The sequence below is a fragment of the Microtus pennsylvanicus genome, chromosome 7, assembly GCF_037038515.1.
Source record: "Microtus pennsylvanicus isolate mMicPen1 chromosome 7, mMicPen1.hap1, whole genome shotgun sequence".
Classification (NCBI taxonomy): Eukaryota; Metazoa; Chordata; class Mammalia; order Rodentia; family Cricetidae; genus Microtus; species Microtus pennsylvanicus.
Genome location: NC_134585.1, coordinates 115845864 through 115873749, shown reverse-complemented (window position 1 = coordinate 115873749; position 27886 = coordinate 115845864). Strand labels below are relative to the sequence as shown.

General features: G+C 51.5%; 1 protein-coding gene across 1 annotated transcript; it reads right to left on the bottom strand.

Moving 5' to 3' along the window:
* Nucleotides 1-175: 175 nt before the first annotated feature.
* Phgdh (phosphoglycerate dehydrogenase) lies at nucleotides 176-27307 on the bottom strand. The gene is made up of 12 exons (XM_075981806.1): nucleotides 27047-27307; nucleotides 17923-18074; nucleotides 16553-16618; nucleotides 14421-14475; nucleotides 14224-14322; nucleotides 8438-8570; nucleotides 7851-7999; nucleotides 6870-7022; nucleotides 3527-3659; nucleotides 2337-2467; nucleotides 1219-1456; nucleotides 176-471 (listed from the first exon to the last, which is right to left on the bottom strand). The coding sequence occupies exons 1-12, from the start codon at nucleotides 27182-27184 to the stop codon at nucleotides 317-319; spliced, it is 1602 nt and encodes a 533-aa protein (XP_075837921.1). The 5' UTR covers nucleotides 27185-27307; the 3' UTR covers nucleotides 176-316.
* Between the last annotated feature and the right edge of the window lie 579 nt (nucleotides 27308-27886).

The window sequence follows — 27886 nt, the reverse complement described above, 5'->3', positions numbered from 1 at the left end:
CTGTGGATAATCTTTGAAAGGAAGGGAGGGGCTATCTTCAGAGCACCCAAGCTCAGGTTTTTTTGTACAACCCAACCTTCCACTACATAGTTACTGGTCAGCTGCCAAACCTCCAGAGGCAGCCCGTGGGTGCCCTCTGCTGGCTTTTCTGGATAATGACCGCACAGATACCATGTAGTATTCGACTCTTTACTAGATGTTATTTCAGGCAGGTGCCTGGGTTCTGCCCCAGGAACGTGGATCTCCTCTCCCTATAGATCACAGCGAGCAGGTTTCTCAGAAAATCCCGAGGAGCTGGTGCCTCTGAGTCCCAGGTTCAGAAGCAGAACTGGAAGGCTTCAGACACGTGTGGCTTCCATGCGTCCAGGCTGGGCAGCAGGGACGAGAGGCCCATGACGTGCCAGGTCTCTCCGTCTGACACCTTGGAGGTTTGGTAGGAAAGCAGCTGTACACCTGCCTCTGCCAGGAGGCCTGGGGGTGGGCAGAAAGGAAAGCCCGGGTTAGCATGGCACATGGTGGAAGGGGTGAGAGAAGAGGTCTGAGTAGTAAGATGTTAGGTTTCTGTGACCCAGGCCAAAGGGCGGAGGATGGGAGGGGGCGGCACTGATCTAAACAGTAAAGAGCTGCTGCGGCAGGACAGGTGACTTTCCTCTTCACTGGCCTCTTCTCAGCCTGAGTATCAGGTGAGGCGGGGAGCTCATACCCTGACGGGAGCTACGCCAATAACGAGGGAACAAGATAATCAGAGAACTGTCCTCTGGGCAGCTGGCAAAGATGATGAAATAAAGTCCCCCCAGGGTCTGGGGACGCATCCTCTGCCAAACCTGGATGAGACCCAGAACGCTCAGAAGTCCAGGTCCTGGGAGACCTAGGCTGCACCTCCTGTGCTCTGACACATTCTGTTAGGCTGGTCACCAGAGCCCGAGGAAGAAATGATCCGTGAAGTAAGCTCCAGGGATATGGAGAGTGTGTGGGAACATGGCGAACTTGTGCCATGGCCGGGGGTAACTGGCACTCTGCCCACCTCTGCCCATACTACTCTGTGACCTCAGATGAGCTACTCTCTTTCCCTGTCTGAGCTGTTTCTTTCTAATATTGTGGAAATGGCTCTGCAAGATCCTCGGTGAGGCACATATAGACATGCCCTGAGGCACAGAGAAAGGCCCGATCCCAGGGAAGACCCCATCTCTGCCAGCCTCCCCCGCAAAGCCTCCTCACCAATCATAGTGGGTAGCATAACAGGGTTGGAGGGCGGAGCTCGGAACATGAGCAGGGGCTGGCCCCGGCGCAGTGGCACCTCTGGCCTGAAGACAGCTCCGTTGAGCATCTGCAACATTGGGGTGGTACCCTGGACCAAGCCCACAGCTTGGTAGGGGCCACCTGCCAGGGCGACAGTCAGGAGGCCTTCCCCGCTGCCCTGCTCCCCTGAGGCCCCCGGGCTGTGGGAGGTGGTGACCTGCAGTGACAAGACAGAGGCACAGTTGAACAGTCTAATCACACCCAATTGCAGGGAATCAAGCCCGGCCACCAGCTCAGCAGTCTGGGGACAGGAACAAATGGGGAGAGACTCATGTCTCCAGACTTTAGCTTCTCGGGACAGTCAAGATACCCCATAAAGGGAGGAACAGGTGTCTGCCTGGCTGGCCAGGAAGGGTGAGAAGTGGGAAGCAGAGGACCAAGCACTGCGTAGCTGACCAGCCTGGTCCTTTCTGCACCAGCCTCTTAAGTCAATGGCCTGACTAGGATGCAGGAAAGGGGGTAAATGTGGCAGGGCTGGGAGAACACTATTCCTAGGACTCCGGCCAGCTTCAAATGGCCACCACTTAGTCTTTGATTTCAAGGGGAGTGAGAGAGGAAGCCAATAAAGGAAAGCTCAGAGGGTGGAGGAACCTGTTCCCAGGGTTTGCAAGCATCTCTCGGCTCCATTAGATGCAGCCTAAGTCAGCTTTTTTTTTTCTTCAGTTGTGAAATGGAGGTGCCTTACACCCCCCATTCAGGCCATTTATCCATCTATCCATAGTTTTGTGAGTATGAGTTCACACCATTACACTCAAACATATGGTCACTCCCTTCACAGATGAAGGCATTAAGGCGGGCTCTCACCGATGGGCAGGCAGGTGGCAAGAAGCAAACCCAAAGAGCAAAACTGGGAACAGGCTCTTAAAGCGCAGGGTAGATAGAGCTAGGCACAGGGGCACACGCCTGTAATCCTAGCGTTTGGGAGGTAGAAGCTGAAGGATCAGAAGTTCAAGGACAACCTGGGTTATACAAGACTGCCCCCCACCAAATAAAAAGAGGGGTGGCAGAGCAGTGCCCAGAGTAAAGAGGGTGCGCACATTGAGGCCAGCCTCTTTCACCAGTAGCTTAGCGTTCACCAAATTCACATCTGCCTGCTTCGATGCTTCCCTCAGGAGGCCGACAATGACCGCAGGGCTCAGGCAGTTCCCAGCGTTCTTCAGAGATGCTCCTGGGGATACAGAGGGTTACCCCAAAGTTAGTTGTTCACTAGGCACCACTTAGCTCTCAGTGACAAGGCTCTTGTTGCCCTGGGGACCCCAAAAGCAGGCTGCAATGGGCACTGTAATTCCTCAAGAGTGTTAAAAAGCCAGCTGGGGGTGCTGAGCCCAGAAGCCTAGGATATTTTAACCAATTTGAGAAACTCCCCTCCAAAACTGAGACCATCCCGACTGGTCTCCTTGGCCGGCCTGTCTTCCCAGAAGATGCTTGGAAAACTGTGTGCTCCCCACAAGTGGCTGGGAATGGCGACCCTGGCAAGCTCAGAAGCAGAAAGGTGACACCCAAGTAACCACGTGAACAGTGTCCTGCTAAGTTTCCTCAGGGGCTTGGGAACCCAAGGCCGTGGGCGTGGCATCCCCTGGCTCCGCCTATCCCTGATGACCTTGGCACTTTGGGTTTACCTGCTCTGCCCAACCTCATGATCTCGCCCCAAGTGTCAGGTGCCAAACAGGCAATTGGGGGTACGGGGGAGGCCCTGTACAGGATAAAGGGAGGCACCGAACCCTGTCTGCAGAGTGGTGGACCCAATACCAAGGCAACCGAGCCACACACAGTCACAGGTAAAACCAGACCCACATGGTTTTGCTGACCGATTTAGATTCTGTAAAGATTCCACTATCTTTTACACGAAACTCTCTGGTCTTGCTTGCACGGGGAACTTGTCTATCCTAAAAGCACTGCATAAACATGATCTGAGAAAATTAAGTACATTTTCCCAGGGAACTTATTTTCTACTTACATACATTTTTTTGTCCAACTCTGTCATGGGTTGAGCTGTACCCAGAGCAGGGCCCAAGTCCCCTGAGTCTGCCACTAGATCAGCACTGAGCACTGGACACACCCAGCAGATATGAGTCCACAGTCCCTACTCCCTGTCTCTGCAGGACCCCTAGCTCATGCCGCGGTCGCAGCCAGACCTGGACTCAGCAGATATGAGTCCACAGTCCCTACTCCCCGTCTCTGCAGGACCCCTAGCTCATGCCACGGGCCCAGCTGGACCTGGACTCACCTTGTGTCACCACCTGGATGGTCCCTTTAGGGGAGCCAGCCCAGGCATGCATGAGTGTGCCCAGCGCTTCTGCCAGACCAATCCAAGGCTTGGTGTGTGGAGAGAAGGCGCTGGTAAGGGCCTGGGCGTTTACCTGCAGAAAGAGGGGGACAGGGTGAGGCTGAGAACCTGCTCAAAAGAGGAACTAAATCAACACCACGTGGCCAAGAGTCAGCCTGCCATGAAGGGGCAACTCAGGAGAAAACAATGACTTATCCCTGTAGACCAGAAGAGCTACAGAGCCCAAGGGCACACAGAGGAAAGTTTCGGCTGCATTATGTAGCCAGAACAGGGGCTGAAAGCCTAGCTTCTTCCATTGAGCAGTACTGGTACTGGCGCCCTCTGTGGGAGACGGACTTCCTGTGTTATAGACAGGGGTCTGTCTGGACAGCTCAGTAAAACACGGACATCACAGGTATACGGAAGCAGAGTGATGGTTCTTAGGGAGGGTGATCTAATTTGCCCTTTTTGTGTTGTTTTGAGACGGGGCTTCATTCTATAGTCCAGCCGGGCAGACCTCCCGAGTGCTAGGCTTACAGGGTGAGTCACCAAGCCTGGCCTATTTTATTTTCTATTCTGGTTATTTGAAGCGACTGCCCATATTGGTCACTGAACACTATGCTCGGCTACCATAACATATAAAACCAGATTCAGACAGTTCCAATGAGCCTACAGTATGCTTCAAACAGCCATCTATGCTGAGTATGCAGAGGCATGCTGGGAAATTGAGCAGCCAGAGTCGACTGGAAAGGCCCTGGACATCCCAAGTACAGGGTCTCAGGGCTTGGACTTCCCTTCTCCTCCCAGAGACCCAATAACAGAGCTTCCTTGTTCTGAGGTAAAATTCCTGCTCCCTTTTGTGGCTCCAGATGCTTTGGCTCCCAGTCAGGCATTAACAATTTCTTTGAGGCGACTTAGAAAGAATCTATGCAAGAAGGATTTAATTAGGAATCTGGGTTTTAAATTTGCCTGCAATCTCAGCCCTAGGGAGGCCAAGGTAAGTGGCTCCCCCTGAGTTCCAGCCCAACTGTAACTACAGAAGAAAACCCCACAAGTCACATCCTCACCCCACTGACAAGCAGACAAAAACTCGGGTTTGATGAAAAAAAAATCAAATAAGCAGCTATGAGATGGGAAAAATGTAATAATTCTGTTCTTGTTTTCATAGTTATCACTAGAAGAGTCAGAAGCTGCAGCGAGACACGGGAAGGAAAAGCAGAGGACTCGGAGGACTAGGGCCGACTCAGAGCAGAAAGGCTCAGCTAAGAAACCCCAAAGCAGGCCTCACAGCTCACTGGAGGCCACACAGCCCAGCCCAGGGAAGGGCTTGCTTCTCTGTACTTCTGTGAAGTAAAGGGTGTGCAGTGATCCATCTTGAAAAATAAATAGCAAGATGCCAGGGCAGAGTCAGGTGCCGCTGGAAACCGGCCTGGCCCCAGGGCTCATCTGTGCTACGGTCAGAGAACCGGAGAAGACGCAGGACGAGTCAGGGAGGAATTTCATTTCTTTCCAAAGACTATCGGCAGCTGGGGTAGAGAGCTCGATTTGCTAACTCGGTTGTGAGACGGAGAGAATTCCTATCTTACATAGGATGGCAGCCCTCTGTCTTTGTATCCTGTGGAGCTTGTGGGAAGCAGCCTGTCAGAAAACATCATGTGATCTCACCGCCACCTCACGAGAGGTGGCTCCCTCAGAGGGTTCCCATGGAGGGGGCAGAAGCCCTCCTTTGAAAAACTTGAGCGGGTCGAGCTCTATCAGGTTGCCCAAGAAGGGGGGATATTCATTAGCAGGGCATCAGCTGAGGCAGGAGAGACGGTCTGTTTTGTTCAGTCTTCCATTCTCTGGTTGGAGAGTTCAGCCAGGACCCTAATCAAAGTCACCTGCTCAAAAACTCACTGGGCAGCCAGATGGGTAGGAAAAAGTGCTGTGGCCTCAAGGAGCCAATGCGGTGTGCAGGGGAAAGAGAAGACGGGCTGGCCGGTGTCACCTGGTCTTCATGGGCTCTGCAGGCTCTCATAGCACAACTGGCCCTCAAGGAACCCCCTGATCACTATAGACCAAGTGGCCTCCTGATTGTCTCAAGACACAGAACTGAGCCATCTAACGAGACATAGGCCGGCTGAGTGAAACTGTCCTTCCTACCATGGTTCTGTCCCAACCAGTGACTCTCTCCGGGCTGTGAGTCAGTCAGGAAGGCACGAGCCCTCTCTCACTCATCCGCTGTTTCTTGCAGAGTATCAGTTACATGTCTGGGGCATTCATATAGTCAGCCTGTTGGTCCTCAGAGATCTTAGAATTCAGCATTAACCAGATAACAAACCCATGATAGCACGTAAGAATGTAGTTAGTGCGTGTGGCAGCATACACCTTTAGTCCTAGCACATGGGAAGCAGAGGGATCCCTGAATTCAAGGCTAGTCAGGGCTACTAGTAAGACCTAGCCTCAAAAACAAACAAACGAATAAATAAAAAACCCCAAACAAATAAAAAAAAAATGAGGCAGAGCCAGGCGGTGGTGGCGCACGCCTTTAATCCCAGCACGCGGGAGGCAGAGGCAGGTGGATCTCTGTGGTCTATAAGAGCTTGTGCCAGGACAGGCTCCAAAGCTACAGAGAAACCCTGTCTCGAAAAACAAAACAAAACAAAACAAAAAAAAAAAAATGAGGCAGAGCAGCAAGGGCCCAGAAAGCGTTGGTGAAGGAGGGAAAAAGGCTCCAGGAAGAGCTGTGCTTTCTTAGTTCTGTGTCCTCTACTGGACCCCCGTGTGTGGGGGGGGCAGGGGGCGCCTGGCATTCACCAGACTAAGCAAGGGGGCTGGCTAACACAGCAAAGGTTTTAGAAAGTAGGAAGACTGGTTGGTTATGGCAGGGTGAGCTCTGCCCATGGACACTGTGCTGCAGTGTTGAGCATACCCAACACACACACACACACACACACACACACACACACACACACACACACACACACACACACACAGTGGGCCCTTCTCTGCTCCCTCACCCCAGCAACACACCCTCCCTCCCAAGGCATGTGAACAACAAAGGAGCCTTTCACTGGTGCTGAGCCTGGGAAGGCTCACAATCTCTGCAGCGGGGCTACAATATAACGGCTCAGAACCCAGCTCCTGGCTCCAAGGCCTTGGCTATCAAGACTACAGAAGAGCTGCTCCTGCCCGTCCACCCTGTGAGCCAACTCAAGTACAGCCTTGGGCTCCATTCCCAGGGCTGAGTCTGTCCATCCCGAGCTGCTGTGTCTGCTCTCTTCCTGGACTCCTCCAGACCCCAGACCCACGTAGAGATACTTACAACCCCTGCTAGAGACTTCCCCTTCACCATGTCCACAAACTGGATGGCGATTTCCTCCCCACAGCGGCTCTGGGCCTCCTTGGTGCTGGCACCCAGGTGGGGACAGCTGATGACATTCTCATGGTCCACTAAGGCCCGGTCCCGTGGTGGCTCCTGCCCGGAGAGAGACCTTTAAGTTGACCATGGACTAGCTATATTATAAATTCTCTGCTGTTGTTCTCACTGAATTTTGAGAATTGCAACGATTTGAATCCCAGCCTCCTAACGGCGGGAGAAGATGGTGCATTATCAAGAAGATGGTCATATACAGGGGAGCTGGTGATACACCATGCACCCTGGCTGGGAATAGACAAATGCCATGGGGTTCAGAGAGGGCCAAGTGACCTGCCACAGTCTCGCAGCTAGAACCTGCATTCGCGCCAAAGGCCATGCTATTTCTCCCGGGCCACAGCGAGGAGCCCTGATGCTGAGATAGGGCCAAGGGAATTGGTGGAGGTGGGCACTCTGCACTCTATATGCTGGGGCTGAACCTTTGCACATGCTGGAAGAGCGGTCCACACTGGGGACTGCCATCACCCCTGGGTTTCTGACCCTTCCTAGGAATGAAGAGAGAGAGAGGAACACTAATGGGTACTGGGCAGGCCATGTCATTGGCCATGGGGTTGACTAAAGTATCAGGAATGACACACTAACTCCTGTTTTAGTCTAGAACCCCTAGCCTCATCAGTTTATCTTGGTCTTCCCCAAGTTACCAGTACAGCAAACAGCCTGACCAAGAACGGGTCCTATTTTAAGACCCAGGATTTGCAGAAGACAGCAGAGAAAAGACCTCCTCAGAACTACAGGCGTGTTTCTTGGCAGCACAGCTTCCTCTGTGCCAGAAACAGTGAGCTACTGTCCTGTGAGATGCTACCTTTCCTTGCCTGTGGCCTCTCGGCTCCTCACCTTTCCCCTCCAACTTGACACGGAGGCTGCACTTACCTCTGTGAACACATCCAGGGCGGCACCAGCGCACTGACCAGACTGCAGGGCACGGAGCAGGGCACCTTCATCCACAATCCCTCCTCGAGCACAGTTCACCACTCGCACGCCCTTCTTGCACCGGGCAAAAGTGCTGTCGTTCAGCAAGCCTGGGAGAGAGAGGGGACGTCGCCCACTGTGGCAGTTCCTAACCCGCTCTCTCAGCACCAGTTCCCAGAAGCCACCTCTCCTCAGAGGTCTCTTCTGCTGGATAGGTACCTTGTTCTCACCTGTCTTCAGAGATGCTCTGAGATCATAGACTCTGTAGCAGATATGGGTTAGACTCAGGCAGTTTTGGAGATGAGCGTGCTTTGAGTAGGCTCAAGAACCAAAAGCACCCCTGCAGGGTGCCATGAAGCCTCCACACGGGACGCTAGTTGTGTCTGTGTCCCGCACATTCCCAAAACCTTGCTTTTTCAGTTAGCTCAGCTGCCTTCATCAGCAGCAAGCACTTGTGACAAAGAGCCACGGTGCTTGGCGGGTCCTCGCTAGGTCCCTGTCCACACTTGCTCAATGGTACCTGCAGAAAACCCACACTAAGAGCCTACCTGTGGTGGAGGGCAGGAGGGGAGTGTGGACAGTGATGAAATCACAGAGAGGCCAGATCTCCTCGAGCGGCAGCTGCTGGACACCAAAGGAGGCCGCGACTTCTGGAGAAATGATGGGGTCATAGCCTACAGTCTGGTCCGAAGCAAGAAAGGGGAGGAGGCACCTTTACCATCAATGTTGGTATTGTCTGTAACCGCACCATTTGCTAGTAGTGGGTACCACATTAAGCCTAACTGAATCCTCTAGTCTAACTCTCAGAACAATACAGGGCGCTTAGGGCTACTCTCCTGCCTCTGTAGGTCAATGGGAGGAGGCTTGCAGAACTAGCAGGGAGCACAGTCAGACAAGGGAAGGCTGCCTGTCACCAAGACCCAACTGCAAGTAGATGAAGAAGCAGCTCATGTGTGGCTGGACAAAGCGGAACTCGGAAGCTGAGGTAGGAGCGCTGGTGAGGAAGGGCTCAGGGATGACCACCAGGCCCTCTGTCCACCAGCAGGTGCCTGGGGTTGAGGGTGATGGGCCGGGGAAGGAGTGAGCAAGCATTGTCCACAAAGGCCAGAGAGCAAAGGTTCAGCTTCTTCCAAGTCCCAGCAAAGGTCATGTCCTAGCAGCCACGCAGATGTAGGAAACAGGTATGTGGGGGTGGTTTACAGTAACCAAGATCTAAGCACTTTCTGCCTGATCTACCCAAGAGGCCATCCCAGGCCTCCCTCCTGAGCTCAGCTCTATGGGCAACTCTGACTTCGGAGAAAGAGGCACCAGAGCCCTAAGAACAAAGGCAGGGCAGTCCTCGGAGGCAGGTGTGCCTGCAGCATCCAAGAAATGGCTGGAGGCAGAAGTCCTTCCTCAGCTGCTGCCAGCCGTATGTCAGAATCCCCTAGAAGGGTGAGGACCCCCATATAAGAGCCGTTGGAGAGATGACTTCAGTCACTCGCTGCTCTACCATGCACTTAAGCAAAACTATTGTGAGAGAATCCCCCTGACCTCTTCAGGAATATCTCCATAGTGGACCCAGATGTAAGTGAAGACAGGGAAGAAATGAGGCCTCCTCCTTGAGCAGTTGCTACCTCTATGGGGAGGGATTCTTCCCCTTCCCGTGCTTTTTAAGCCCTCAGCTACATGGGTGTGGGAAGCACCTGAAATTAGGGAGCTTCAGCCTTTCGACAGATAATACAGAGACTTCTTTCTCACACTTAAAAGCTTCGGGGGAGGAAAAAGGAAAAAAAAAGCCAAATAGTTATGAAGAGGTTAACCCTTTGGGGCCACATTTTGCATCATTAGCCTTGTTCTAAGCAAAGCCAGGGAGCTCCCTTCCCCCATTCCAGCCACCAGGGAAGGCTGGGGGAAAGACATAGCTCCTTGGGGTCCTCTAAGGAGCACAGCACGGAGCACCAAGGGCACACATATTTCGAAGGCCTATTCAGACATTTTTATTGCCCTCCGATGGAGCCCATTCGCTTCCGGACAGAGAAGGAAATGCTCAGGGGGAGAGATGAATCCCTGGCCTCATCCTCACAATTCGCCTTTGTCTGCTGGCGCCAGAGACGACGAGAACAATGGCCCCGTTCATCTCTAATCCAGATGTGTTTTCTTCTCATGTGCAGTGAGGGTAGAAAAGAACACCAAGAGATCACAAAGCCACGCGCGACTGAGCGAGCTCACAGCACTCTGTGGTCTTTTCTACTCTTGGGGACCAAGGCTGACCACTTGTTTGATCTCTAGCACCCCCATGGTAGAGGGACAGAACCAACTCCCGTAGCTGTCCTCTAACTTCCACACACTATAACGCACGCACACTCGCATGCACACACAATTTAAAAAAATTGCAAGAGTAAAAATTTGAAATAAAATAGCAATAGTTTTTTTAAAGTGGCTGTTGTTTGCGTCACTGAGCAGAGGCCGCTTAGGGACTTAATGTGGGCCACGAGTGGAAACAGTGGTGGCCCTGTAAGCCAGGACATGCGAGTGGACTCTCACTTCCTTGTCTTTACTCTTGAGCCTGTAGATGACCTTGCTGGGCCTCAGTTTCCTGTGAGTATCGCAACTGATGCAGCCGACCTTAGCAAACAGAAGCTAGCCAGGAAATGCTAACAGCCACCGGACCTCGGGTCCTGAGGACAAGGGTGACAAAGACCCTGCTAAGAGATGCTGATGGGATACTGGTAAGGAAGCACAGGGCTCAGCTCTGAGCCAGCCGGGGCCTGGTTACACACCCCGAGAGAGATGCCAGCATAAACAAGGTGAGTCAATCACTACAGCTCTTATTTAGCAACACACTGAAGGAAAGTTCAAGGTAACAACAGAGTGTAAGGTCACCAGCGGGCTACAGGCTGACCTAGGTGTCATCCACCTTGCCCTGGAATCGGTCCTCTTTAGTTCTGTTAAAGTCATATCACCTTTTCCGCCAAACACAACCCTGTTAACCACTATTTGTTTGCTTCGCAAAGGTGTTTTCCAAATGTTTCCAAAGTCCAAATCTGTCTAGTAGCTTTTTAGACCCTCACACAGACACGGAGATACATATTCTAGCTAAACTTCCTGATAGGATGGCAACCATTCCAGCCTTCCTGTGTGTTAGGACTTAATTCTTCTCTATACTTGAGGCAGGATCTCAGGATGCAGTCCAACCTAGCACTGAGTTCTTGATCCTCCCGCAGTCTCTCGAGTTCCAAACATGCACCACCACACCTGGCTAGATTCTAACTACCTCTCCTTGCTTTCTAGATTCCACAAATGATGCCTGGTCCTGGCTATGGGTGAGAATGGTGGCTAGGCAGTGGCTCTGGGCCACCATCTACAATTTTCCTCCTGCCTGATAGGGGCCTTCCTTGAACCCTACACATTGTGTGTGTTGTGGGGAGGGTGGGAAGGTGGGGGATGCAGCTTATCCCCACAGGGATTACGGAAGAGGCCTTTGCTGAAACCTCAGTGTGCCTCTCTGGTGGAACAGCCAATAATCCATACCACAGTATTCCAACCAAGCTTGAAAACTTTTTACCTTAACACCATATGCAACGTTGTGTTCTACACAGACCTGCAACCTTCTCTGGGCATAGTACACAGTCCGTGTACACACAGAGAATGCACTCTGGGGTGGCAGATGCCAAACTAGTGCCACTAAGAGAAGGCTTGTGCTGGGAGGTTGATGTGGGAGGCCGTTATCTGTACGAACACATTCATTTATTACGTAATTAGAACGGTGCTTTAAGCTGGGCATCCTGGCGCATGTCTGCAACCTCAGCACTTAGGAGCCAAGGCCAAAGGGTCCTAAGCTTAAGGCTACCCTGGGTAATTCAGCAAGACCCTGTCTCAAGGGAAAATAATGAAAGGGGCTGATGATGTAGTTCAGGGGTATAGCAACTTGTCTGCTTCTGTGAGGCTCCAGGTTCAAGGCCCAGTACCCTAAAACCAACCCAACAAAACTCCCATATTTAAAAATTGTCTAGGTAGCAAAATAAGTTATAAATCTCCATGCTTTACCAGTTAAATTATTATTTTCAAAGGGAACAAGACTAGTTTGAAAATGAGCTTAATAAGGATTGGTCTCAGGGCTGTGAGATCACTCTGTAGGCACTGGCACTTACTACCAGGGCATATTCCTGGAGTTGGATCCCTGGAACCCACATGGTGGAGAGAGTCAGGTCTCACACTCTATCTGACCTCCACATGTGCACCAGGGCGCATGTGTGCATTCTTGTGAACATGCGTATGCACATACATGCACACACGGTAATATAACTTCTTAATGTGATCGTTGTTTCCTCCTCTAGATACTTAGAACTAAGCTATCTTGTTTTCTGTGGCTTTGAAGACACAGACAGGAGCTTAGGTGGTGCAGAATCTCTGTCCCAAGATGACACCCACTAAAGCCCAGGAACGTTGCCGGGTGGTCAGGGGGCTTGACGAGGGAGGGCACCACAAGCTATGTTTTAGGGGTTTACAAGGAATGGTTCAAAACCGAGACAGGCAGAAGTGACCCTTCAGAGACATCTAGATAGAAGAAGCCCCAATAAAGACAGCATACCCTCAAAGTCCTGGTTGTAGTTAAACGTGGCTAGATATGGCTATGCATGCCTATAATTCCAGTACTTGTAAGTTTGAGGCTAGCCTGAACTACACAGTTAGACTCTATCCTAAACACGCTCAAGCATGTTGTGTGTGATACAAAGCTACAGACCAGCAGTAAAGTGAACAGGTTCTAGAAATCTCTTTGAAACAAACACCGGTCTGAGAAGAATCTATTACTTCTTGACATTGAAGCTCAAGGCCCCACATGGCCAACACCTGCAGGTGGGGGAGCAGCTGGGCATTAGCAGGTGGCTGTGTGGGCTCCCCTCTCACCGCTATTATTTGGGAACAAAACAGGGCTCTTTGGCTAGGTTCAGCAACTGTAAAGGCCTCTGTTCTACCGCTAGAAAAGTCTGGGTGTTGACGCCCCGAGGACAATGGGAGTCACGGAGTGGTGGAGAGCCTCATTGGTAGTCCCCAAGCCACCGCATGGCAATGAAATGCTTAGTTGGTTTGTTCCATACGTTTAGCACTGCTGAAACATGGTCCTTAGTTTTTAGTTCAGAATTCTTCATGGGATAAATCTGGACCTTGGAGAAAGTATTCTTAGTAACTCATGGCCCCCTCTGACCCCTCCACCTGCAGGGGCCGTGCTGAGATTTCCCTTCACCGCCAATGGATCCTGCTGAGCTGGCCCGTGTCTCTCAGGGACCTAATATATATACCTGAGGCTTTAGGAAGGCGTGCGATTTAAATAAATACGACACTCAGTGTGGCAGAACGGCATGCTGCCCTGAGGTCTGGATCACCATCCCTTCAGTGAGTCCTTAGGCACACACTTACAAATTGTGGGTGTCAGTCTCAACCTCTAACTTCCGTTCTAGCGCTAAGGTAGAAGGGGTACTGACCATGGGAAGAGCGAGGAGGGGAGAAAGGGAAACTCTATAACAACTCTTTGTAAGGTTTCCTAGACCTGGAAGGACTGATTATTGTCAAAACAATTTTCTTAATGTTAACTAAAGCCTCTGGCTGCTGCATGCCCTGCAATCCCTGTAATTCCCTCAACAGCCACATTAAATGGTTGACGGTGCATGCCCACTGGCACCCAGTCAGCTGCCTTTAGCTGTCTGGCCTATCTAAGCAGACCTGTACTGAACACCAACCTTCATCCAGCCAGGAACTTCCTGGCTCCCAGAGTTGGAAAAGAGAGGACCAAAATGACTTCTGAGACAGCATGGAAGCTGTTTAGTCATTTCTCATATCAGGACATGCAAACAAATGTACAAGTATTTTAAAGAAAGGAGCTTGCTATTCAGGCTGGCTTTGAACTCACGAGCCACCTGTCAGAGGTGCCTAGATGTTGAGATTATAGACACGTGACACTATGCCCACCTATTAGCATCTTTAATCTTTGCTGGGGTAAGTGAGGGAAATAGGAAGGTCAGAAAGCCTTGGCATTAGGCTATAAGTCTGTTTTCTAAATTGTCAGAGAGGAGACACAGCGAAACCAGGAGGCCCTGTAGTATGATGGAAAGGATGTGTATCACAGAAGAACATTTGCTGGCCCATTGAGACTCGGGGCTACCAATACCCAGGAGCTGAGGGACTGTATTGAGTACTCTCAGCTTTTGCGTTCAGATGTCCCAACAGAGGCCAGTGATCCCTTCCTCCCTGACTTCACTGCTTATCTGACAAGGAGTCCTGTAGATCCATGTATAGATCTTCCCTCAAGCCTTGCTCTCTCTCCCAATGCTGCTTCAGTCTGGAAGCCTCTCACCTTCATCCCAAAGGACTGCATTCGGGTGGCCACCTCTCTTCCAATTCTGCCCAGGCCGAGAATTCCCAGTGTCTTTCCGTTCAGCTCTGTCCCCATGAACTGCAACCAGACAGGCAAAAGGCAAAGATGCCCAAGTCAGGACCAAGAGTGGGGCTTGGGAGCTGAGCCCAGATGGGCGAGCCAAGGCAACAGCTCACCTTCTTCCGGTCCCATTTGCCATCTTTCATCGAAGCCGCCGCCTGGGGAATCTGCCTGGAAGAACACAGCAGGTTCAGTGGGTCACCCTGAAGAAGGCGCGAGGACGGCACAGCATAGCCACCATCTGTCAGTCATTCTCCTGGGAACCACACTCACCGGGGGCATGGGGGCTCAGGTTCAGGGTCACTGTGTGTAAGGGGAGCTGGGACAGAAAGACCATAGGACATCTGTCTCCAGCCAGGAGGCTGGCAGAAGAAGCTGATCTACCTCCACAAGGAGAAGGAGTGGGTTTGGCAGGTTTTTGTCCTGTAAGTAGTGGCCAGACTTGCACAGTTTAAAGGGACAAATGCTCCAACGATGGCAGGAACTCTTCCCGCCCTCATCAGGACCACTCTCGATAACTTCTCTTGCTTCTAAGGAAAGGGCAGCTGATCCTTCTTAAACCTCAAGAGAGCTAACCTGAGGCAGACGGGTGCCACTGTCCAAACCCTTCCACTCTGCCCCAAATGATCTTAATACCTCCAACATGCCCACCACCATCCTATCTGCTCCCCCACGACGCTCCCACACACTATCTCCTTCTACTGGCGCCTGGCCAGGTCTGAGTTGCCATGTTTTGTGTTGTTTTGTTTTCTGGACCAAACAGAGAAAGTGGCAGTTAGGGCACTGCTAGGATTTAAGGGTAAGACACGGACTGCAGGACATGTCACCAAGACCACATCTGGGAACACAGACCTTCTCTAGGCTGGACGCCCTGAGAAGTGCTCAGGCCCACACTACTCATGGCGCTCATTCCTGCATGCAGGAGGCACTCAGCCAGTCACAGGGGAGCAGCCTCAAGAGCAGAATGCCCATTAACCTATGAGTCAGGAGCCTCCTCCCCAGCAGGGTAGAGATGTCATGGTTCATGCGCATCCTCAATGAGGGACCTCAGCAAGGGAGGCTGGGAGAGGGCAGCCTTCTTTAAATCACAGTGTCCTGCCTACTCCTTTAGATAAGCTGGCCCTGGCGGTGGAGGGAAACCAGCACCTCAGGAGTAGGGGCAAGAAGTGGTATTGGGGGATCCTTCTTTGACTCCAACAGATAAATATACCACCGAGATTAACAGCAGAAACAAAACTAGTGTCATGGGCCTGTACCATCCTTCTGGGAGAGACCCAGTTCGGACATCCTGGGAGACCTTCAGCTAGGACGCTCCTAGCTGAAGCTTTTCTGATGTGTCTGCAGTCCTTGCTGCTCCCTAGCCTCATCCTCCTGCACTGACCAGTGCAAAGTCTGCGCTGCTATGAAGGACTCCTGGGAGAAGTAGAGCAAAGGTCAACTCCCCCAGCAGGAGGGAGAAGATAGGAAAGAAAGAACTTTGTAATCACAGCAGGCCTCAGGCCCCAGCAAGAGTGCTAGCTGCTGCCTGGCTCTTCAAAGGGACTGCTAACAGCTTCAGGCCCCATTGTACTAGAAAACCCATGTCACAGAAACAGGAGAAAAGGCTGTTAATAGTATGTGTCCTGCCTGCCAAACAATTGCCTGGAGCCGTAGGATGAGTTCACATTATATGCGCCAGCCATCTACTTGGTCACTAGACTGTCCCCTCCAGGAGGCCCACACATCCAGAATCCTGCCAGAAGAGCTCCCTGAGATAGGAGTTCACAGGCAGGCACAAGAATGATGATCAGGTATTTATTGCATATGTTACAATATAGGCCTAGAGCACAGAGTCAGATCAGCGCAGGGGGCCATGCCCAGCTGCTCAATCCAGAGTCTCTTGAATGAATTAACAAGAGTTAAACCCCCAAATCTCAATGCTTAACGAGTTGGCAGTAATCTGGACACACATGGCACTTGAGGTTATAGAGTACGGAAAGCACCTCAAGGTTTGCGGACTAGAGAAGGCACAGCACCCAGTGGGTGTGAGGCATGGTCGTGAGTCGGAGGGAGGGAGGGAAAATGGTGTGTACACTCTCTGTCCGCTTGGAGTTAGCATCCAGCCTCCCACGCCTACTTCCGGAGACCCGAGAAGCTCCGGGGCATCTGCGTACCCCTGCAGCTGTGTCTTTTCCCTACCTCTGTTTGCTTGTGGTAATCATTGACCTACCAGAGAGTGTCTGGGTCACGTGAGAAGTCAGGGACTTACCTGGCCAGGCACATGATCATCCCACAGGTGAGTTCCGCGGCACTGAGGCTGTTTCCGTTAGGGGTGCTAAAGACCCAACAGAAGAGAGGTCAGTGGGCCCAGACAAACCCAGTATTCCAGGCTTCCAGCCCCAAGCTCCCACGCTGGCTTCTCTGATCCTCTGTGGCCCTAAGAACCAGGCTACCTAGGCCGCCTGCAGGGAAGCACCTCCGGTGATGGGAAGGTGGGTGGGTGGTTCAGCTCGGTAGGCTTTCATTTCAGGGCCCATCCATCTCCGTGCCCCTCTGCTCCTTCCTAGGGGAGACCCCTGAGCAAATCTCCGACTTTCAGGTCAGCCCACTGTCGGGTAGCCCTCATCATCACTTCTCCAGGCTTGAACTAGGAACAAAGCTCACGTCTTTATTTCCACTTGGTTGGTTTCTCCTTTTCAATCTATTTTGAACTGAGAAAAAAGCCTACTCCTCAAAAACAACAAACAAAACAAAACACCAGAATAATGTTGACAACTCCCCAGACCTAACATGCGTTTACCCTCCTGCTTCCTCTACTGGGTGTGTTCATCTCTAAAAGGTTCCGGGAGTTAAGAGATGCTATTGAAAAAACAAAAAGAGCTTGTCACTGTGAAAGACAACAGAGCTTCCAGCTCTCCCCCTAGCAAGCAGCCAGGGTAGGGGAAAAAGCGGGACTGGAAAACTGCAGGGACCGGGTAGAATGGGTTATCCTTTAACATCTCCACATGAGGTACTGACCTCTGTCAGGCATACGGGCATACAGACGGTCAATACACCCCTACCCTCCTGGGGGCAGGGGGAGGCACAGGAGGACTGGGAGTCAGCAGAGTGGGCCTGGAATAGCTATACTACCAGGAGCCTGATGCAGGACAGTGCTGTAGTTGCATGCTGGCCATGATCTTTGCCCCGCATTTCTACAAACACAGCGCTAACAGGGACCCCTCTCCTCTGGGGCCTAGAGTGCTAGAAGAGAAACTGGGCTCTTCACTTCAGACTGGTGCAGGAAAATGAAGGAAGAGACAACATGAGACGTCACTTTACCAAGAAAGTGCATGCATCTATACAAGGGGCAGGACCACAGAGCTAGCAAAACGGAAGAGCCAGGCTGGGGCCGGAAACCAGGAAATCTTGACCTACGGTCTTCTGATTCCTACCCTAAGCTACAGATGTGTGGGTCTCAAAGCAGGGTGAGTTCCATATCCAGAGACTGCAGGCCACAGCCTTGGAAAAACCAAGCTGAACTGGTCACCATCATAGGGACCTAGGGCCCAGCTCAGATAGCACTCCGAAAGGCCTAACACCTTTCTTTCCCTCTCTTTTTATTGGTCTCCGCACCCACCCTCAGCTTCCACAACTTACTTCATGACTAGGATGCCCTTCCTCGTGGCGGCCTCCAGATCCACATTGTCCACGCCTGTGCCAGCCCTGCCCACCACCTGGAGCTTCTCGGCTGCGTTGATAACATCAGCAGTGACCTTAGTGGCTGACCGAACGATAAGGCCTTCGCAGTCCTGGGTAGGGGAAGAAATATCCGGGTTTCCGTAGCTGCTCTGTGAGGTACCTGAAGCCTCTGGTGCACTCCCGGTGGGTATGAATGCCACTCATGGGCAGCTCTGCCTTCATGGTGTACTGTCGGTGATGTGGTGATGTAGATTACACCCTGCACAGGTATGATGTGGAGTTGACTCTACTTGTAAGATACAAGCGCCTTGCCAGCACGCTCCAGCATCAGCCTGCTGGCGCCAGGCATTCAATTCATCTCTCCCTAGATGGTACCCCAATAAGTACCTGTAGACAAGGGATAACCCATCCAGTGTGACCAGACACGTGTCTCAGTCAGCACCACACACGCTAACCCTCCTGGATGCCTCTTTGCTCCAAAGGTGAATTCCAAAGAAAGAAAAGGCAACGTCTGCACACATCGGTCTAGCCTGGGCTCAACTCTAAGCTGTGTTGATCCGAGAGGGATGTGGGTTCCAGCCTCAGGTGTGCGAGGCGCAGACAAGACAGGCAGGTCGAGCACCTGGCCATCCCTTTCTTCATTGGACTGCTGAAGAGAAGAGCAGAAGTAGAATCCAATTCCACGCCTCGAGCCCCTGGGCCAGGCAGCTGGAAGGCAGTCTGTGAATGCTGAATGAGTAAGCAATATGAATGGAAGACTTGCCTGCCGAAACGAAAATGCTTCCTGAGACAAGAACCCACAGGAAGGGGGGGAGGGGGGGGTTGAACCTAAGTGACGCCCTCTGCAGCTGCTCAGAGGCTCAGTCAATAGCACACTAAAAATACGCATGCCATGAATTCACCACCGCAGCTGGGCCAAGAGACCCCCGACTTGGCATCATTCAGAAAGACATGCTGTCTTTCCTGAGGAAGAACATTCTCTGACCAGACAGGACGGGAAGCCCCAGGAGAGGTAGCAGGTGAAAAAACCCGCACACTCTGTCCTACATGGGTGGCCTCAGGCCAGCACGAAATGATGTAAAGGCGCTAAGCCGCTGGTTATGGGGGCGGGCGCATGTCTGTCACCTCAGCACGTGAGGGCCTGAGGCCCGAAGAGCATGTGCTTGAGCCAGATTACCTCTAATTATTAATTAGTAAGTAAAAATAGATCAAACAACAAGAAGACAAATGTCAATAAAAAAAAAAAACACCAAGGATAAAAAAACACCAAGTCCCTGAGGCCAAAGTTCAGGCAGGTCACTGTGACAAGTCACCCCGTTCCTTATCCCAGACCTCCTCCACAAGTCATGTAAGAGGGCTGGAGGAATGGCCCCTCACATCCGGTTTCCCCAGAGGCGTTCTCTGCCAGGTTCTATGGAGACCTTCCTACATCTCTCTTCCACGCATGGATTCTAAAGACAGAGACAGGTCCCCCAAAGCCGGCCCCCGAGGGTGAGCCCCCACACTGCATTGACTGTGTACAAGCCTGAAAGTGAGGGAGGGACCGTGTGGAGAGGTTAAAGGCCAGAGCTATGTTCTCTCTGCTGGGAAGAGAGGGGTGAAGCTTGTGCTGTGGCAAAGGGTATTGATGCTGGGGGTGGGGTGGCTTAACTATTGGAATGGACCGACTGCTCCGGAGTCCAGAGCAGTCGTAGAATCTATAGTGACAGAATCCAAGGCCCGTCCAGGCAACATGAGACCCGGCTTTAAAAAAGAAAAAAAAAGCATAAGAATAGTTATAGAATCATTTCTCTGTAGCTATTGATGCTTCAGGTACCCACATTGGTCTGGGTCAGGACTGTGCCTGCCCACAGAGCTCCATCAGGCCACCTGAAGGGCACTTCAAGCCCTTCAGTGGCTGTGCTTTAGATAGAACAGAGCAGGAGATTCGAAGAAATCTTCCCACGTGTCCCAAGTTCATTGTGCAAATGAGAAACACACACCCAACCACGCCTGATCCCTTAAAACCCAGTCAGTTCTGTAAACCTCCAGCACCATCCCCCGGGTCCCAGCGTTTTCTTTCTTCCCCTGGCTTGGTCACTGGTAGGTAAGACAACCAAGAAACCATCCAGACCCAAAAGTTTGGAGACAGATACACCAAAATCTGCCAGCACTTGCCCTAATGGTACACTCAATACCAGCATGCGCCCAGAGGGTGTCCCAACTTCTCTCTAGCACCTTAGCCCAATACTAGCCAGAACCCACTCAGAAAAAGCACATTGCTGCTGGCACACAGACCCGCCACACTGGCTCCAAAGAAAAGGATTCCCCTGCCTCCAACTGGATTTGACAGATGTCTGTTCTCTAACACTTAAGTTCAGAAGAGCCATCTCATCCTCCCTGCTTTGTTCTGAGACACGGCTTCGTGAGATCAGGCTGACTCTAAGTTCACAATGTAGCTGGGGATGACTTTGACTTTGAACTTCTGATGCTTGTCTCTGTTTCCTAAGTGATGGGATTTCCAGCGCTCACCACCACACCCATTTTATGACATGCCGAGGATGGAGCCCTGCGATACTAGGCAAACTCTCTACCAACCAAACCTCCATTCCCATCCCCAGGTGCCCCGTATTCAGCTGTCCTTCCCCTGATCTACTAGACCTAAAGATCTCTGCTCTTAAAGCAACGTTTTTCAGTTGAGCATTTACCTGTAATATTTTTGGCACCCCCCCCCTTTTCTCCACAGTCCCATTGTGGGGCTCGGTGCTGCATACGTTAGCCATGTTAGCGTCTCCAGGGGCTGCTTCACATTGCTCTCACCACAACACCAAGAACAAACCCTGTCATCCCTATTTTCCAGGTCAAGGAACAGGCTTCGAGAGGTAACCTGAACTAAGTCACTGTTACAGATCTAAAATCAGCCCCAAGAACTGGTGGACAGACAAGATGTCAAAACAATAGAGTCAGAGTCACAGCCAGGGAGGGGCAGAAAACAAATTGGAAAATACCTTGACTCGGAGGAGTGGGGAGTTGCTAGTGGTGATTTTTTTTAAAAGGGTACTTTACGCCAGACGCCGGTGGTACACACCTTTAATCCCAGCACTTGGGAGGCAGAGACAGGTGGATCTCTGTGAGTTCGAGGCCAGCCTGGTCTACAGAGAGTTCCAGGACAGCCAAGACTGTTACACAGAGAAACCCTGTCTCAAAAAAACAAACAAACAAAGAGGATATTTTATATCAAGCACTGGGCTTCTCAACAGCCTAGTTCATGGTCTCCATGTTATAGACAATAATCCAACCCTAGAAGAAGCTGGGTCAGGATCAAGCCTCTTTAGAGTCCAAGTTCGCAGCCACTTTCCAAAGGCAGCATCCACAGAGACACTGTCAAAATTCTATGGCTACTCCAGGAAAGCCGCTGAGGTTCCCAACAAGGGCGTAGGGTCTTCAACTACTCGGCTAGTCAGGCTGCCATGAAGGCACAGTTACAGAACAAAGACAAAACAATAACAGAACAAAGAGGCCTCTAGGTCGTGGCCTCTAGGTCAGGGACCAGCAACATTGATGACGAAACACTTGTTACATCAACTTGATCAATAAGAGTGACTAAGGATCTCCAGTAGGTTTTGGAAAAGGGGAAAAAGTTGGAAGGATCGGGAGAAACATAACAAACATGCTGGGAAATCAACAGAAACAGGCACCTAGACAAACATGGTGTGGCAAGGTGACGAATATCCAGGCACTGGAAAGACCAGAGCAGGGCCGTTGCTAGTTCAAAACCAGCCTGGTGACAGAGCAAGCCATTGTCTTCAAAACAAACAGCAACACTAACACTCCCAGAGCAGGAACTTACAAAGGCAAGAACCAAGGAGATGGGGAGAGGAAAGCCTGAACAGCAGTACTGAGAAGATTTAGAGGGAAATGCTTAGATTTTAAGAATCCAGATGAACTAAAGAAATTTAAAATAAAACACTGGAGCAAAGTGTATACTGGGTTTTCTTAAGCTCTTGGGATGACAGAGTCTTCTATTTTAAAAAAGACACACATTCAGAAACTGTAAGATCATGGCCATATTCTAAATGTAAACCTCTATATGGAAAAATGTCTCATAAAAAGAGTGAAAGACAATGGCTTTGACATGGGAAGAAAATCCAATGCACCACTGAACGTAACCACGTGCCTTCTGAGCAGAACTCAATAAAACACCTGTGAAGGCACAGGCTGGCAATGCAGACCCGTGCAAAGACCCCGCAATGCCTGAGAGCAAGGGGAGCAAAGCCGAGCCACCGGGGTTTGCTTGACAAGTCTCGCACAAGGGAGCCTGAAGATTGCCACAGATCTGAGACTAGCCTGGGCTACAGTGTGAGATCCTGACAGTAGAAGAACCAAACAGGAGCTCAGCTGGAAAAAATGCTTGCTGGGCAATCCTGGGATGCTGCACCCAGGTCCCTTGCTGGGAGGAAAAAAACTGACCTCTGAAGGTTGTCCCCTGCCTGCCCCTCCCCCACTCCACACACGGAGATAGAGATAGAAAGATAAAATTTTTAAACAAAAAATTGTAAATTGAGCAGGCACTTGGTGAAGCCCCGTCTCAAGAGAGTAAAAAGATGAATTTTAAAAGTTAATTTCATGTGGCTGGAGAGATGGCTCAGCGGTTAAGAATATTGGCTGCTCTTCCAGAGGACCTGGATTCCATTCCCAGAACCTATGTAATGGCTCACAAACATCTGTGACTCCAGTTCCCAAGGATCCAATGCCCCTTTCTGGCCTCCTCAGGCACTAGGGCACCCACACAGTCTACAGCCATACAAGCAGACAAAATAAAATACACATAAAAGTAAAGTCTGGAATGTTCATTTCAGGTTTCCTATTGGTAAAGAGAAAACTGACCACTCCCCGATGGTGAGCATGTGGGGAAAAGGAGGGTGAACACCGCGCCGCAGCCTTTGCAGAGGGCAGCGGCTGGAAGCTTAGCGTCCTCCTCTGCAGTCAGCAAGCATACTTTAGGTAACTGCTAACACCAAATATTAAACCTGCCTGGAACTGGCCAACCCTGGGAGAAGGATCCAAGTTCAACTGACAAGCACAGATAAGGAACAAGTAGGGCACAGACCACCCAAGGAGTCATAACCTTCTTACCCACAGTCTTTTCTGTGATCCCAAACCCAGGCCCTGCCCTGTTCAAGGTAACCTGCCCAATCATTCCCCCGGGTTTCGGTACTCCCTCCAAGGTAGCCCCAAATTGAGGACCCCCCCTAGGATGCAGCAGCTGCAGAGGATGTAGGGGTCCCAGTGGTCTGCTTTCTCTGACAGCCCCCAAGGACAAGCGGAGCAACAATGTTCTCTTCTCGCTGGCTGGGTCTGTTCTGTGGGGCTATCACCTTGTGCCAACCAGCTTTTGGCTCTAATGAACCCGAAGCTTCTCCGGTAGAACTGGTACACATGTGCATCCAACAGCTGGCATGTCCCAAGAGCCCAGAATCTACATCAGAGCCAACACTGGTCAGAGTTTGCCGCCTACAACATCAGCTAGAAGCCATTTCTTTGGCTCATTCAGTACAAACATAGGGAGGCCACCAGTCAACCCACCTCGGGCTAACTGCTCACCACCACCCTCGACCCCCGGCACTCCTGAACACCATCGACCCTTCCTTAGCACCAAAGCTCAACCCTCACAGATCCCTCCGGGGTGTTCCTCCCTCGTCTACGTGTACAAACTACTGGACAACCCCAAGGTTCACACCTACCAAACTCCTAGTGTAGTGCTGGCTTAGAATGCTTTCCTTCGTGCACGCCTGTCATCCAGGACTCTACCCCAGGGCTCCAACACTGGGAAGGGGCAAAATGTAAGGTTAAGGCTCTCAAAATCCTCCTACCCCCCCCCTTGTCCCAGTGTCTGCTCTTTCCTCTCTGACACTCGCCAACTGGGAATGCAAGCACCCCGATAGAAGTGCCTCCATGGCTCTTTGTCTACATTTCACCAGAATGCGCACGTTACACATTCACCTACATATTTCATCACTCCCAGGCTTTAGAGCTGGAAAACACTGGTCTGCTTGATTTATGTCTGTCCCAGAAAAAAAAAAAACGACGCTAACTCAGTGGGAACCTAGCCCCACTCCCTTTCTTCAAGTTCACACAAGCTTCCTTTCCCACGAGCATGGGCTTGGCCTTGTGGGTAATTCTATTATTGTTACCACTTAGTACATAGGGTACAGCAGCTCTCCAGGTGATTTTCCTGTTGGGTTGTAGGGAATACAGGTATGCCCGGGCTGGCTTGGAGCACAGAGATTCACCTGCCCTGCCTTCTGAGTGCAGGGATTAAATGCAGGAGCCATTTTCCTTTGCCACCCTCTTCTTTCTTTCTTTCTTTCTTTCTTTCTTTCTTTCTTTCTTTCTTTCTTTTCTTTCTTTTCTTTCTTTCTTTCTTTCTTTCTTTCTTTCTTTCTTTCTTTCTTTCTTTCTTTTTTTTTAAGATGGTCTTGCAGCAATCCTGATGTCCTGGCTTCTCAAGTGTGGGAGGATTACGCAGGCATGCTCACTACAGCCAGAGCACACTGTGCTTCACTGACACCCAGCTAAATTTAACCATTTACAAAGGACTCAGTTGTATGCATGTGTAATGCACGTGCGCGCGCACACACACACAAACACACTGTGAGACCCTGTCTCAAACAATGTTGACGTTAACTCGATTCAGGAAATAACCAGGCTAGCTAAAAGATAAGAAAAGATTCCCCATCAAAATAATAATGATGTTATGTTGATGGGAAAAAAAGAAGCCAGCCTCTAATCTGTGTCTTTATATTCATATATTCACATACACACACGTGTCTGATACCCACATATGAAGAAGACACTGTAGCCTCTTGTTTTCTACAACACTGATCATGACTTAGGGAAACTCAGTGCCCCGCTATGCTGTGATTTGATGACTGGCAGTTTATCACTAGGGGAGAGAGAGACTGGTCCTCCTTCTTGGGCTGAGGGCAAACAGCCTGCCCCGGATATGAAGCGGCACAGGCCAGCTCCAGCCAAGGGGCTAACCCTTGCTTCTCACTGCAAAGATTAAGATGGGGGAGGGCAGGAGACACTGCCAGGAGGAGATAAAGTGAGGAGGGAGGGTGGAAGTGAGGGTCTTTCTGCTAGGTAGCCAAGATTGATTGGCATTCTGAACTGGGTATTTTGCCAAGGCAGACTGACGGCTGAGAGCTCTTCCTGGGGGCCAGCCAGTCAAGTCAGCCGGCACCCACCTCTTCCTGCCTGGCAAGTATCTCCATTGCTTGAAAGCAGCCTGCATTTTTAGCACCGTATTCCTGCTCCCAAGCTTCCAGGTTTTTGGTGAGGCCTGGCCTGCCCCTCTCCCATCTCACACCCCGCCATTCCTGCCACTTTATTGGCTATAACATTTCTCACTGCCTCTGGAAAACAGCAAAGCCTTCCAACTGCAGCCAATGGTTATCTGAAAGCCTTTCCACAGCCTTCCTAGCCTCTGCTTAGATGTTGAGCCAAGGTCTCTGATACCAAGCGAGACGGATGAGCTTGCAATAATTGTTCCATTGACACTACCCACTCTTAAGAGTCGCATCCTGATCCATGCCCACCCGTACAGTTCCAAGCAAGTCCCTTCTCCTGCACTTCCCATTCCAGCAGGTGCCACCGCTTGTTGTCTCAAAATGGTCACCTGAGCAGCTGTCTCAGTGTTGGGCCCTACTGGCCAGGAAACCTACAACCTTTCCTTTTCTCGGCATGCTTTCCAGACATGGGCTCATTCTGTAACCCAGGCTGGCCTCGAACTCACAGAGATGCTTCCGACTCAGCCTCCTTCATGCTAGGCATGAGCCAGCCAGCTCTTTGTCATTTTTTGTTGTTGTTGTTGTTTTTGAGACAGGGTCTCAGGCAGCCCAGCGGATCCAACTTGAGGAGCCTCCTCCTTCCCTAGGCTTCCCAAGTGTTGGGGTTACAGCTGTGTGCCACCTGGCCTAGACTCCTGCAAGTTTCTTAACGACCAGGACCAGAAAAGTATGCGAATAAGGACCGCTGTTGGGCAGGCACTTGGATAACAGCTCCACAGAGGAAGGGGATTGGAGGCGGGGCAGGGTCCTGGGAGAAACAGCTCCGACGGTTTCCAGGGCAGCCAGAGCAACCCCGCTTGGTCCCTGCGGTTTAAGGCCTCTCAGCCTGCCCAAGGGGAGGTTTAACATTCGCTCTGGCCGCAGGCCCTGAACAGAGCACGTGGAACTTGGGGCATGGGGCAGGACAGCTGAGAGGCATCAAGGAGACAGCATACCTGGATGGATCCGATCCGCAGAAAGGGCAGGAACTGGAATAAGGCGCTCCCAAAATAAGCCCTCTAAATCTGAGCAACGTCACCCAATTTACCAAAGCCTTCTTTCAAGTAAGGGAAAGACTAAGTTATAAGGATTAAGGTTTGTTCCGAAGACTTGGTAGAAGTTAACCCTTCGCGATGGTGCATGGGACGAGATTCTGATGAACTGAAGTAGGTCCTGATCGGCGATGAAGCCGACGGTGGAGGCAGACTCTAGGCGGGCGGCCGCGTGGGCGGCACGGGGGCTCTAGTTGCTCCCTCGGCCCGCCCCGAATCCCGCGAGCGCTCCCCAGAGGCCCAGGGCCCCCGGAAAGCGCGCCAAGGTCTTGCATCAGACAAAAGGCAGTGCAAGTTCGCTGCCACAGATGCCACGGGACGGGCATTGGCATAGCCAGCGCCTCCTGCCCCCACCCCAGCGGCCTGCCCCGGGCGGGGGGAAGGGTCCCCATGCACGAGTCTCCGCGTGCAGCACCCCGAGCCGGGAGCCCGCAGCCTGGGCCGCGGAGCAAGAAGGCTCCGGAGCAGTTCTGGCATCCCGCGGTACCAGATGGGAGCAGCTGTACTTAGCAGCGCCGGCGAGAAACACGGGGTTGCAAACAGCACGCAAAGTTTGCATCTTGCAGCCCCGGGCCGTTTCATTCCTCTTCTCCTCTCCTCCCTCCCTCTACTGGTTCCCAATCTCTGAAAGCCTCGGAACCAACAGATATGACAGGGGAGGACAGCCCTGGCACCCGTGAGGTCAGCCCGGTGACTTTGCTCGTCTCCGGCTCGCCTTACCTGCAACTCCGCTATCAGCTCCTCCTTGCTCAAGTTCTGCTTCTCCACTACCTGCAGCCCTCCATCTTGCAGGATCTTCCGGCAGCAGGGGTCCAGGCTGTCACTGATGAGCACTTTGCGCAGATTTGCGAAGGCCATTGCTGGAGCGAGGCCTCGGAATCAGTTGCTCTGGGTGGGCAAAAGCACTTAGGTCAGGAGGCTGCCGGGAGGGCTTCTGGCTCCAGTGACTGGGCAGGGTTCTCGATCTCCCGCTCCCCCTTTACCCACCCCCTCGCGCCAATGGTCTCCTTTTGATTGGTCAGAAATGCTTAAACTCTGCCGACTCCGCCTCCCCGGGCAGAACCTCCCACTTTTTTTTTTCTTTTGGCTCTTTCCCTGACTATTTTCTGTAGCAGCGAATCTCTTACCTGCACCTGGTTAGCTTTAACACGCACGATTTACGCTGACTAGTTGATTTATATCTGAAGTAAACGGAGAACTACGCGGTCTCCACAAGAGAGCTAAGGGCCCAGTCACTACTCTGAGTATTTATAGCTCTGTGGTTAAGCATAGTTAGCATGTGCAAGGCCAGGGGTTCAATTCCCGGCAACACACACACAAACACAATAATCTCACAGCGTGTGTGTGTGTGTGTGTGTGTGTGTGTGTGTGTGTGTGTGTGTGTGTACATGAGTTCAGAGGACAACTTTTGACAGTTGGTTCTTGCCTTCCACCACGTGGACTCGTGGAATTGAACTGTTGATTTAGCCTTGCCTGAGCCCTTTTAAGCATTTTTTTTTCCCTTTAAAGTCCAGGAGCAATGTTAGACATTAAAAGGTAATGCAATACATCTGTTAGGCT

Coding starts and splice junctions, on each gene's coding strand:
- Phgdh (XM_075981806.1), bottom strand. CDS start 27,184: ATGGCCTTCGCAAATCTGCGCAAAGTGCTCATCAGTGACAGCCTGGAC. Junction 14,323..14,420: donor GCAAATGGGACCGGAAGAAG/GTGAGCTGTTGC, acceptor GTCTGGTTGCAG/TTCATGGGGACAGAGCTGAA. Junction 472..1,218: donor TATGCTACCCACTATGATTG/GTGAGGAGGCTT, acceptor GCCCACCCCCAG/GCCTCCTGGCAGAGGCAGGT.